The sequence below is a fragment of the Lithobates pipiens genome, unplaced genomic scaffold (assembly GCF_037356315.1).
Source record: "Lithobates pipiens isolate NorthernLeopardFrog02 unplaced genomic scaffold, aLitPip1_a1.2 Scaffold_8, whole genome shotgun sequence".
In the NCBI taxonomy this organism is placed as follows: domain Eukaryota; kingdom Metazoa; phylum Chordata; class Amphibia; order Anura; family Ranidae; genus Lithobates; species Lithobates pipiens.
The window spans coordinates 620,474,770-620,487,247 of NW_027507903.1; the positions used below are offsets into that span (position 1 = coordinate 620,474,770).

The following is a 12,478-nucleotide window of genomic DNA, read 5'->3' on the forward strand; positions in this document are numbered from 1 at the left end:
ATAAAACACTTCCTAGTTTAAAACTACGAGCCAGATAAAATACTTCCTGGTTTTAAACTATGAGTCGGATAAAAAACTTCCTGGTTTTGATTTACGAGTCGGATAAAAATACTTCCTGGTTTCGAACTATGAGTCGGATAAAAACACTCCTTGGTTTCGAACTACAAGCCAAATAAAACACTTCCTGATTTTGAGTTATGAGCCAAATAAAACACTTCCTGGTTTCAAACTACTAGACGGATAAAACACTTTCTGGTTTCGAACTACGACTCGGATAAAACACTTCCTAATTTCGAACTAGGAGCCGGATAAAACACTTCCTAATTTCGAACTAGGAGCGGATAAAAAAAAGTCCTGGTTTTGAACTACAAGTCAGATAAAACACTTCCTAGTTTAAAACTATGAGCCAGATAAAATTCTTCCTGGTTTTAAACTATGAGTCGGATAAAAAACTTCCTGGTTTTGATTTACGAGTCGGATAAAAACACTTCCTAGTTTCGAACTATGAGTCGGATAAAAACACTCCTTTGTTTTGAACTACGAGCCAAATAAAACACTTCCCGGTTGCGAACTACGAGCCAGATAAAACACTTCCTGGTTTCAAACTACGAGACGGATAAAACACTTCCTGGTTTAGAACTAGGAGCGGATAAAAAAAACATCCTGGTTTTGAACTACAAGTCAGATAAAACACTTCCTAGTTTAAAACTATGAGCCGGATAAAATACTTCCTGGTTTTAAACTATGAGTCGGATAAAAAACTTCCTGGTTTTGATTTACGAGTCGGATAAAAACACTTCCTAATTTCGAACTAGGAGCCAGATAAAACACTTCCTGGTTTCAAACTGCGAGACGGATAAAACACTTCCTGGTTTCAAACTACGAGATGGATAAAACACTTCCTAGTTTCGAACTATGAGTCGGATAAAACACTTCCTAATTTCGAACCAGGAGCGGATAAAAAAAGTCCCAGTTTCGAACTACAAGTCAGATAAAACACTTCCTAATTTAAAACTACGAGCCGGATAAAATACTTCCTGGTTTTAAACTATCAGTCAGATAAAAAACTTCCTGGTTTTGATTTACGATTCGGATAAAGACACTTCCTGGTTTCGAACTACGAGTCGGATAAAATCACTCCTTGGTTTCGAACTACGAGCAAAATAAAACACTTCCTGGTTGTGAACTACGAGACGGCTAAAATACTTCCTGGTTTCAAACTACGAGACAGATTAAACACTTCCTGGTTTCGAACTACAGGCCAGATAAAAACACTTCCTGGTTTCAAACTACAAGCCAAATAAAACACTTCCTGGTTTTGAATTATGAGCCAAATAAAACACTTCCTGGTTTTGAGTTATGAGCCAAATAAAACACTTCCTGGTTTCAAACTACAAGACGGATAAAACACTTCCTGGTTTCGAACTATGAGTCGGATAAAACACTTCCTAATTTTGAACTAGGAGCGGATAGAAAAAAGTCCTGGTTTTGAACTACAAGTCAGATAAAACACTTCCTAGTTTAAAACTATGAGCCGGATAAAATACTTCCTGGTTTCAAACTATGAGTCGGATAAAAAACTTCCTGGTTTTGATTTACGAGTCGGATAAAAACACTTCCTGGTTTCGAACTATGAGTCGGATAAAAACACTCCTTTGTTTTGAACTACGAGACAAATAAAACACTTCCTGGTTGCGAACTACGAGCCAGATAAAAACACTTCCTGGTTTCAAACTACAAGCCAAATAAAACAATTCCTGGTTTTGAATTATGAGCCAAATAAAACACTTCCTGGTTTCAAATTACGAGACGGATAAAACACTTCCTGGTTTCGAACTACGAGTCAAATAAAACACTTCCTAATTTCAAACTAGGAGCTGGATAAAACACTTCCTGGTTTCAAACTGTGAGACGGATAAAACACTTCCTGGTTTCGAACTATGAGTTGGATAAAACACTTCCTAATTTAGAACTAGGAGTCGGATAAAAAAACATCCTGGTTTTGAACTACAAGTCAGATAAAACATTTCCTGGTTTAAAACTACAAGCCGGATAAAATACTTCCTGGTTTTAAACTATGAGTCGGATAAAAAACTTCTTGATTTTGAGTTACGAGTCGGATAAAAACACTTCCTGGTTTCGAACTACAAGTCGGATAAAAACACTCCTTGGTTTCGAACTACGAGCCAAATAAAACACTTCCTGGTTTCAAACTATGAGACGGATAAAACACTTCCTGGTTTCGAACTACAGGCCAGAAAAAAACACTTCCTGGTTTCAAACTATGAGCCAAATAAAACACTTCCTGGTTTTGAACTACAAGCCAAATAAAACACTTCCTGGTTTCAAACTTTGAGCTGGATAAAACACTTCTGGGTTGTGAACTACAGGCCAGATAAAAAAAAACGTCCTGGTTTCAAACTGCGAGCCAAATAAAACACTTCCTGGTTTCAAACTACGAGTCGGATAAAACACTTCCTGGTTTCGAACTATAGCCCAGATAAAAACACTTCCTGGTTTCGAACTTCGAGCCGGATAAAACACTTCCTGGTTTCGAACTACAGTCCAGATAAAAAAAACTTCCTAGTTTTGAACTTCGAGCCAGATAAAAGACTTCCTGGTTTCGAACTACAGGCCAGATAAAAACACTTCCTGGTTTCATATTACGAGCTGGATAAAAACACTTCCTGATTTCCAACTATGAGTTGGATAAGGCACTTCCTGGTTTCCAACTATGTGATGCATAGTTGCCAACTGTCCCGAATTTCCCAGGACATTCCCGGGATTAGGACATTTGTCCCGAATTAATTTTGTCCCGGGAAATGTCCCGGGAAATTCGGTTTGTCCCGGGAAATTTCCCGGGTTTTTGCCGCCGGCCGCTAGAGGTCGTCGGCCGGCGGAGACAATGTCTCCGCAATGTCTCCGCCGGCCGCCATTTTTAAGAAGACCAGAAGTTGGTCTACACCTGTGGCGCCGCCCACCCCCGCTGCCATTGTGTCAGTGTAAAGTGCAGTGGGCGATGCCACAGTTAAACGTCTCCGCGCGGCAACGGCGGCCAGTCTGTCACTGTGGATGTCGGGGCGGGGGCCAGTCGGATGTCGGGGGCCAGTCGGATGTCGGGGGCCAGTCATGGTATGTGGATGTATGTGGGGGCCAGTGGTATGTTGGGGGCCAGTCTGTGAATGTGGGGGCCAGTCTGTGGATGTTGGGGCCAGTCTGTGGATGTCGGGGCCAGTCTGTGGATGTGGGGGCCAGTCTGTGCATGTGGGGGCCAGTCTGTGAATGTGGGGGCCAGTCTGTGAATGTGGGGGCCAGTGGTATGTTGGGGGCCAGTCTGTGGATGTGGGGGCCAGTCTGTGAATGTGGGGGCCAGTCTGTGGATGTCGGGGGCCAGTCTGTGGATGTCGGGGGCCAGTCTGTGAATGTGGGGGCCAGTGGTATGTCGGGGGCCAGTCTGTGGATGTGGGGGCCAGTCTGTGAATGTGGGGGCCACTCTGTGGATGTCGGGGGCCAGTCTGTGGATGTCGGGGCCAGTGGTATGTTGGGGGCCAGTCTGTGAATGTGGGGGCCAGTCTGTGGATGTCGGGGCCAGTGGTATGTCGGGGGCCAGTCTGTGGATGTGGGGGCCAGTCTGTGAATGTGGGGCCAAGTCTGTGGATGTCGGGGGCCAGTCTGTGGATGCCGGGGCCAGTCCAGTCTGTGGATGTTGGGGGCCAGTCTGTGGATGTCGGGGTCAGTCTGTGAATGTGGGGGCCAGTCTGTGAATGTGGGGACAAGTGGTATGTCGGGGGCCAGTCTGTGGATGTGGGGGCCAGTCTGTGAATGTGGGGGCCAGTCTGTGGATGTCGGGGGCCAGTCTGTGAATGTGGGGGCCAGTGGTATGTCGGGGGCCAGTCTGTGAATGTGGGGGCCAGTCTGTGAATGTGGGGGCCATTCTGTGGATGTCGGGGGCCAGTCTGTGAATGTGGGGGCCAGTCTGTGGATGTTGGGGCCAGTCTGTGGATGTCGGGGCCAGTCTGTGGATGTGGGGGCCAGTCTGTGCATGTGGGGGCCAGTCTGTGAATGTGGGGGCCAGTCTGTGAATGTGGGGGCCAGTGGTATGTTGGGGGCCAGTCTGTGGATGTGGGGGCCAGTCTGTGAATGTGGGGGCCAGTCTGTGGATGTCGGGGGCCAGTCTGTGGATGTCGGAGGCCAGTCTGTGAATGTGGGGGCCAGTGGTATGTCGGGGGCCAGTCTGTGAATGTGGGGGCCAGTCTGTGAATGTGGGGGCCATTCTGTGGATGTCGGGGGCCAGTCTGTGGATGTCGGGGCCCGGTCTGTAGATGTCGGGGGCTGGTCTGTGGATGTCGGGGGCCGGTCTGTGGATGTCGGGGGCCGGTCTGGAGATGTGGGGGCAGGTCTGTGCAGGATGTGGGCGGGCGGTCTGTGGATGTCAGAGGGGCACCAGATGTAAGGAGGGGCTCTGTTGATGGACACAGATGTGAGGAAGGTACCTCTGATGGGGCACCTGATGTAAGGACAGACTCCGCTTGGGACACCTGATGGCATGTGGTGGCAGGCAACGTGGCAAGTGACACACTCAGGGCTCCCACTGATTCTGCATTATGGTGAGTTGAATGATTTCATTTCATATTACAATGTAATAATAGAAATAATGCGCTTCAATCATCCTGACACCATAACAATCATGGCGCCGGGATGATTGAAGCGCTAACATCAGGTATTTGGAGTATCTTTATCTGCTGATTGTCAAACTCTGGAAAACACATATTGCTATTGTGGTGTAGGATCGGGGGGCTGCTGTCTCTCCTTTCCCTCTCCCCTCTCCCTCTCCCCCCCTCCTTTCTCTCCATCCCCCCTCCTTTCCCTGTCTCCATCCCCCACCTTTCCCTCTCCCCCCCTCCTTTCCCTCTCCCCCCTTCCTTTCCCTCTCTCCCTCCCTCCTTTCCCTCTCCCCCCCTCCTTTCCCTCTCTCCATCCCCCTCCTTTCCCTCTCCATCCCGCATTCATCTCAGACTCTAACCACACCCCTTTGAGCCACGCCCTATGTAAGCCACGCCCACTATTTACCATAAGACACGCCAATTTTTCGCCACGGCGCACTGCGCGCGCCGCATTTTTGCCATTTTCTATGCCACACCTATAAACGCATGCCCCCGCCCCCAAATTATAGCATGACTCCGCCTACTGCCAAAATTTTTTTTTTTTTACAAAGTTGGCAACTATGGTGATGACGTGACATCATCATAGGGTTGCCACCTGTACGGGATTCACCCGGACAGTCCCGGTTCTGAATCATCTGCCCAGTTTTCAGACTGCCTGAAACCCGGACAGACCATTTTGGCAGGGGGGAGCTTGATTAGAATACAAAAAAAAAAAAAAGAAGAGTTCCCCTTGGGGGTTTTCAGGCAGCAACAAGAAGCAGAGATTTTTTATTTCTTTTCTTTTACACAGTCACACATTTTTGGTTTATTTGCATTACTAGTTTATTATTATTATTATTATTATTATTATTATTATTGTCATTTTTGAACTACAGTCACATTATTTAGCATAATACTGATTGTCACAATATGGAATATCACACCTGTTTATTATTTGTTTAACCACTTGCAGACCGGACCATTTTGCTGGTCAAAGACCAGACCACTTTTTGCGATTCGGCACTGCGTTGCTTTAACTGACAATTGCGCGGTCGTGCGACGTGGCTCCCAAACAAAATTGATGTCCCTCCCGCAAATAGAGCTTTCTTTTGGATAATATTTGATCACCCCTGCGGTTTTTATTTTTTGCGCTATAAACAAAAATAGAGCGACAATTTTGAAAAAAACGCATTATTTTTTACTTTTTTTACATTTTTTTTTCCCTCAGTTTAGGCCGATACGTATTCTTCTACATATTTTTGGTAAAAAAAAATCGCAATAAGCGATTATTGATTGGTTTGCGCAAAAGTTATAGCGTTTACAAAATAGGGGATAGTTTTATAGCATTTTTATTAATAATTTTTTATTATTTTTTTTTTTTACTAGTAATGTCGATCAGCGATTTTTATTGTGACTGCCACATTGTGGGGGACCCATCGGACATTTTTGACACATTTTTGGGACCATTGTCATTTATACAGTAATCACTGCTATATAAATGCAGTGATTCCTGTGTAAATGACACTGGCAGTGAAAGGGTTAACCAGTGGGTGGCAGTGTAGGGGTTAAGTGTTCCTAGGGGTGTGTTACTAACTGTGGGGGGGTTGGGCTTTCATTAAGTGAACACTGATCTCTGCTCCAATCACATGGAGCAGAGATCAGCGTCACTAGTTGCTAGGCAGAATGGAGAAATGCTGTTTACACGGCATTTCCTCCATTCGGCCGCTCCGTGAGACGATCGCGGGGATGCCCGCGGCGATTGAGTCTGCGGGTCCCGTGACCGGACTCACGGGGGTCCCGACCAGCGCTCCCGATGGCAGGGCAGCATTGAATATTGGACGTACCTGTACGCCAATATGCCTGCCCGTGCCATTCTGTCGACGTACATCGGCGCTGGTCGGGAAGTGGTTAAACATTACTTGGGAAACAAAGTGGCATTCCCCTCTCATTTCACTATTCCCACTTATCTATGCTTTTGTAGATTAACACAATATACGCAATACTCCAGTCAAACAACTAGTTATAATATACATTTTTTTTTGTGATGTATTTGCTCCATATCATATCATATTGCATTATTTTTAGGTGTGGCCACCTTGGGTGTGCCAAGAACCTCGTCCTCTGTTCCTCTGATCACCCGGGGGGAAACTCCAGACACTGTCAATCCTTGTAAGCTAGCGTTTGATGCCCCCCGTGAAGTCGCGTTCCGCCTTTTTTCTCCCCTTCTTTTGTCCCCCCCCCGTGTCCATCTTGGTGGGTGGCTGAGGTGGGTCAAAATAGTGGGGGCAGCGGATCCAGGATGACCCTTTGAGGGAAGGCACTGTTCCCTTTTTCAGATTTTATTAGAAGTCTCTGGTTGAAAAAGCATTGGTTCGGTGGAACTGGTAAATATTATCAAAAATAAGTTTTGATATTACATTCATTTTTCAGTTAAAACCTATTATATCGAAAGTCCTTTTTTTTTTGGATTACCTGCAGAATATACAATATAACTACTCCTTTCGCCAGGGCTTTGTTGCTTTTTTTTTTACCCCTGAAGAAGACCCTGACTCCCCGAAGGTCGAAACGCATTGGGGCAGAACATACAATATAACTACTCCTTTCGCCAGGGCTTTGTTGCTTTTTTTTTACTCCCTGAAGAAGACCCGGACTCCCTGAAGGTCGAAACGCATTGGGGCAGAACGTACAATATAACTACTCCTTTCGCCAGGGCTTTGTTGCTTTTTTTTTTACCCCCTGAAGAAGACCCGGACTCCCTGAAGGTCGAAACGCATTGGGACAGAACATACAATATAACTACTCCTTTCGCCAGGGCTTTGTTGCTTTTTTTTTTACCCCCTGAAGAAGACCCGGACTCCCTGAAGGTCGAAACGCATTGGGGCAGAACATACAATATAACTACTCCTTTCGCCAGGGCTTTGTTGCTTTTTTTACCCCCCTGAAGAAGACCCGGACTCCCTGAAGGTCGAAACGCATTGGGGCAGAACATACAGTATAACTACTCCTTTCGCCAGGGCTTTGTTGCTTTTTTTTTTACCCCCTGAAGAAGACGCTGACTCCCTGAAGGTTGAAACGCATTTGGGCAGCCCCGGTGCTATTTTGCAACTTTTGAAAAAGTGCTGTACTTGTAAATGGTTCCTGTAACCTATTTTGTATTTAAATGTTGCATATACTGTTTATCCACTGATATGCTATAATATTATATACCAGAGCCTGTATTTTTTTAAAATCTATGATGGCAAATAAGCCGCTGAATCAATAAAATAAATATAACTTTTCACGGATTTATCTCTGCTTCTTGTTGCTGCCTGAAAACCCCAAAGGGAACTCTTCTTTTTTTTTATTCTCTCTCGAATACTTAGGGGTGTACAGCTAGCTCGTTTTTCATTCATTTATTTACGTTGATGCACTTTTTTTTCCTCCTTAGGTTTAGTTTGATTAGAATACATCCCACTGTGGAGACAGTCACAGCAGCGCTATCATTCCTTCTCAATAAATACACACACTGTGCTTTTGTGTGTGTTGGGAATCTGAAGCTCCTTTCTGTGGCCCCCCTCCAGGCTCCTGCAGGATTTCCGTTATTTCTGCCCCCCCCCCCCCTCTGCAATCACTAGTGATGTGGTCTAAGAGAAGGGCGAGGCGTGGCGGAGGAGATCAGTGGAGCTGCCCGCTGCTCTCTAGGAGGTGAGCCGACTTTTTATTATACTAAGCAAAGTTCCAGGAGAGTTTCTTATGTGAAGGTTTAAGAATCAGAAGAGACAGCAGTGTGTGTGTGTGTGTGTGTGTGTGTGTGTGTGTGTGTGTGGGGGGGGAGGGGAGAGTCTGCAATCCATCACAGTATCTCCCAAGCAGCTCGCTTATCTATTGTACACAAACTTCCCCCATCCTCTGTCCAGATCATGTGATGTCATTTATGACCATTCACTTAACCCCGTGTGTATGTGGTGAGTTTACACCCCCCATAGTCCAGACTCAGAGCCTGGATAACACGGGATATATAAATGGTCATACATTACCTTCATATCATCTGTACATACAGAGTGCTGGGGGGGGGGCAGCATATTATAACACACTGTTTTCATTGAATAGTATTATTGTACCGTATATACTCGAGTATAGGCCGACCCGAATATAAGCCGAGGCCCCCAATTTACCCCCAAAAAACTGGAAAACTTATTGACTCGTGTATAAGCCGAGGGTGAGACATGGCTGTCCATCCCTGTGTGTCCGTCCATCCCTGTGTGTGTGTCCATCCATCCATCCATCCCTGTGTGTGTGTCCGTCCATCCATCCCTGTGTGTGTATCCATCCATCCATCCATCCCTGTGTGTGTGTGTGTGTGTGTGTGTGTGTGTATCCATCCATCCATCCATCCCTGTGTGTGTGTGTGTGTGTGTGTGTATCCATCCATCCATCCATCCCTGTGTGTGTGTGTGTGTGTGTATCCATCCATCCATCCATCCCTGTGTGTGTGTGTGTGTGTGTGTGTGTGTGTGTGTGTCCATCCATCCATCCCTGTGTGTGTGTCCGTGCAGCCTTGTGTGTGTGTCCAGCCTACCTGTGTCCCGAGCCTCCGTCCCGAGCCGCCGTCGTCCCGAGCCTCCTCCGTCCCGAGCCTCCTCCGTCCCGTGCCTCCTCCGTCCCGTGCCTCCTCCGTCCCGTGCCTCCTCCGTCCCGTGCCTCCTCCGTCCCGTGCCTCCTCCGTCCCGTGCCTCCTCCGTCCCGTGTCGTGCCGATGGATCGCCGCTCCAGGATCGCCGCTCTTCTCGGCGGCCATTCTACAATTCAAAAGCCGCGCCTCCGCCTCCGCCTGTGATAGGCGGAACACTCAATTTCCCAGCAGCCTGTGTTCCGCCTATCACGGACATCCTCTCATCCTCGTCCGTAGTACGAGGATGAGCGGATGTCCGTGATAGGCGGAACACTGACTGCTGGTAAATTCAGTGTTCCGCCTATCACAGGCGGAGGCGGAGAAGGAGGCGCGGCTTTTGAATTTTAATGTCCGCCGTCTGTCTGCTCGATACGCTGATCGAGCAGTCAGACAGCGGTGACTCGAGTATAAGCCGAGGGGGCACTTTCAGCCTCAAAAAAGAGGCTGAAAATCTCGGCTTATACTCGAGTATATACGGTATATTTTTAAATTATAGACATCCCTATCTGATCACTTCTCAGCCCCCAACTTCCCCCCCCCCCAGCTTATATCACCCCCAGACCACTTCATACAGACATCACTCCGAGCCGCTTACTACCCCCCAGCTGAGGGACATCATTCCATAGTCACCCCACAGACACCGCAAGAAACCCCTCCCCATACTGCCCCCATCATACCCTCCACACTCCTCTCCTGTACATACTGCCCCCATCATACCCTCCACACTCCTCTCCTGTACATGCTGCCTCCATCATACCCTCCACACTCCTCTCCTGTACATACTGCCCCATCATATTCTCCACACTCCTCTCCTGTACATACTGCCCCATCATACCCTCCACACTCCTCTCCTGTACATACTGCACCCCTCATACCCTTCACACTCCTCTCCTGTACATACTGCCCCCATCATACCACCTGCACTCCTCTACTGTACATACTGCCACCATCATAGCACTCCTCTCCTGTACATACTACACCCATCATACCCTCCACACTCCTCTCCTGTACATACTCTACCCATAATAACCTCCACACTCCTCTCCTGTACATACTCCACCCATAATAACCTCCACACTCCTCTCCTGTACATACTGCACCCATCATACCCTCCACACTCCTCTCCTGTACATACTGCCCCCATCATAGCACTCCTCTCCTGTACATACTACACTCATCATCCCCTCCACACTCCTCTCCTGTACATACTGCCCCCATCATACCCTCCGCACTCCTCTCCTGTACATACTGCCCCCATCATCCCCTCCACACTCCTCTCCTGTACATACTGCCCCCATCATACCATCCACACTCCTCTCCTGTACATACTGCCCCCATCATACCCTCCGCACTCCTCTACTGTACATACTGCCCCCATCATACCCTCCGCACTCCTCTACTGTACATACTGCCCCCATCATAGCACTCCTCTCCTGTACATACTACACCGATCATCCCCTCCACACTCCTCTCCTGTACATAGTGCCCCCATCATACACTCCTCTCCTGTACATAGTGCCTCCATCATACCACCTGCACTCCTCTACTGTACATACTGCCCCCATCATAGCACTCCTCTCCTGTACAAACTACACCCATCATACCCTCCACACTCCTCTCCTGTACATACTGCCCCCATCATACCCTCCACACTCCTCTCCTGTACATACTGCCCCCATCATACCCTCCGCACTCCTCTACTGTACATACTGCCCCCATCATACCCTCCGCACTCCTCTCCTATACATACTGCCCCCATCATACCCTCCACACTCCTCTCCTGTACATACTGCCCCCATCATACCCTCTGCACCCCTCTCCTGTACATACTGCCCCCATCACCCCCTTCACACTCCTTTCCTGTATATACTGCACCCATCATACCCTCCGCACTCTTCTCCAGTGCATTTGTATAGCACTGATTGCTGTATAAATGACAATTGTCCCAAAGTAACGCTAAAAGTGTCCGATCTGTCCACCATAATGTCGCAGTCATGATAAAAATTGCAGATCGCTGCCATTACTAATAAAAAAAATGATATTAAAAACGCCATAAAACTATCCCCTATTTTGTAGACGGTATAACTTTTGCGTAAACCAATCAATATACGCTAATTGCGATTTTTTTACTTAAAATATGTAAAAGAATACATATCGGCCTAAACTGAGGAAATACATTTTTCTTTTATATATTTTTGGGGATATTTATTATAGCAAAAAGTAAAAAATGTTGTTTTTTTTTTTTTTTTTTCAAAATTGTCGTTCTTTTTTGGTTTATAGCGCAAAAAATAAAAACTGCAGAGGTTATCAAATACCACCAAAAGAAATCTCTATTTGTGGGGAAAAAAGGACGTCAATTTTGTTTGGGAGCCACGTCGCACGACCGCGCAATTGTCAGTTAAAGCGATGCAGTGCAGAATCGCAAAGAGTGCTCTGGTCAGGAAGGGGGTAAATCCTTCCGGGGCTGAAGTGGTTAATTACACCCGGTATACAGGACAAGAGAAGTGGTACTGTGCAGAGTCCACACATACACAATAAGAACAGATACTGAGACTTATTCCCAGCGGTACAGCGTCAGCCACAAGTTGCTTAAGAATATTCAGAATTATTGTGATAATAATCATCTTTTTCTTGTTTCCTTAGTGAATATATTCGAATTCCTGTCTCCAGAAAAACATGTCTGCAGGTAAGAAGTGCATTTTTAGTGCGGTCCAATGCTTTTCAATGGACGGTATTGTGTTATCGAGTGGTGTGGTTCGTTTTAACACATGCATTACACTACTGTAGCAGTATAATGCGAACCCAGCCTAATGCCCCGTACACGCCAGCGGATTGTCCATCGGAAAAATCTTGGATGGTTTTTCCGATGGAATTCCGCTCAAGCTTGGCTTGCATACACAGGGTCACACAAAAGTCCTCTGATCTTTCGACCGCCAAGAACGCGGTGACGTACAACACTACGACGAGCCGAGAAAATGAAGTTCAATGCTTCCGAGCATGCGTCGAATTGTCTCCGAGCATGCGTAGGAATTTTGCGTGTCGGAATTGCTACAGACAATCGGAATTTCCGACCGGAACCTTTTTCGACCGAAAAATAGAGAATCTGCTCTCGATCTTTTGCTGGCGGGAATTCTGCCAGTAAAAGTCAGATGGAGCGTACACACGGTCGCATTTTCCGACCAAA

The 12,478-nt window shown here is 46.9% G+C and overlaps 1 protein-coding gene across 1 annotated transcript in view; it reads left to right on the forward strand.

Annotated features, from left to right (window-relative positions):
• Positions 1–12,478, forward strand: part of LOC143962359 (uncharacterized) — a 71,093-nt gene that overhangs the window by 7,394 nt on the left and 51,221 nt on the right. Inside the window, exon 2 of the mRNA XM_077471653.1 lies at positions 11,938–11,980. Within this exon, the coding sequence (XP_077327779.1) occupies positions 11,971–11,980 (10 nt within the window). The 5' untranslated portion in view covers positions 11,938–11,970. The remainder of the gene's footprint in view (positions 1–11,937; positions 11,981–12,478) is intronic.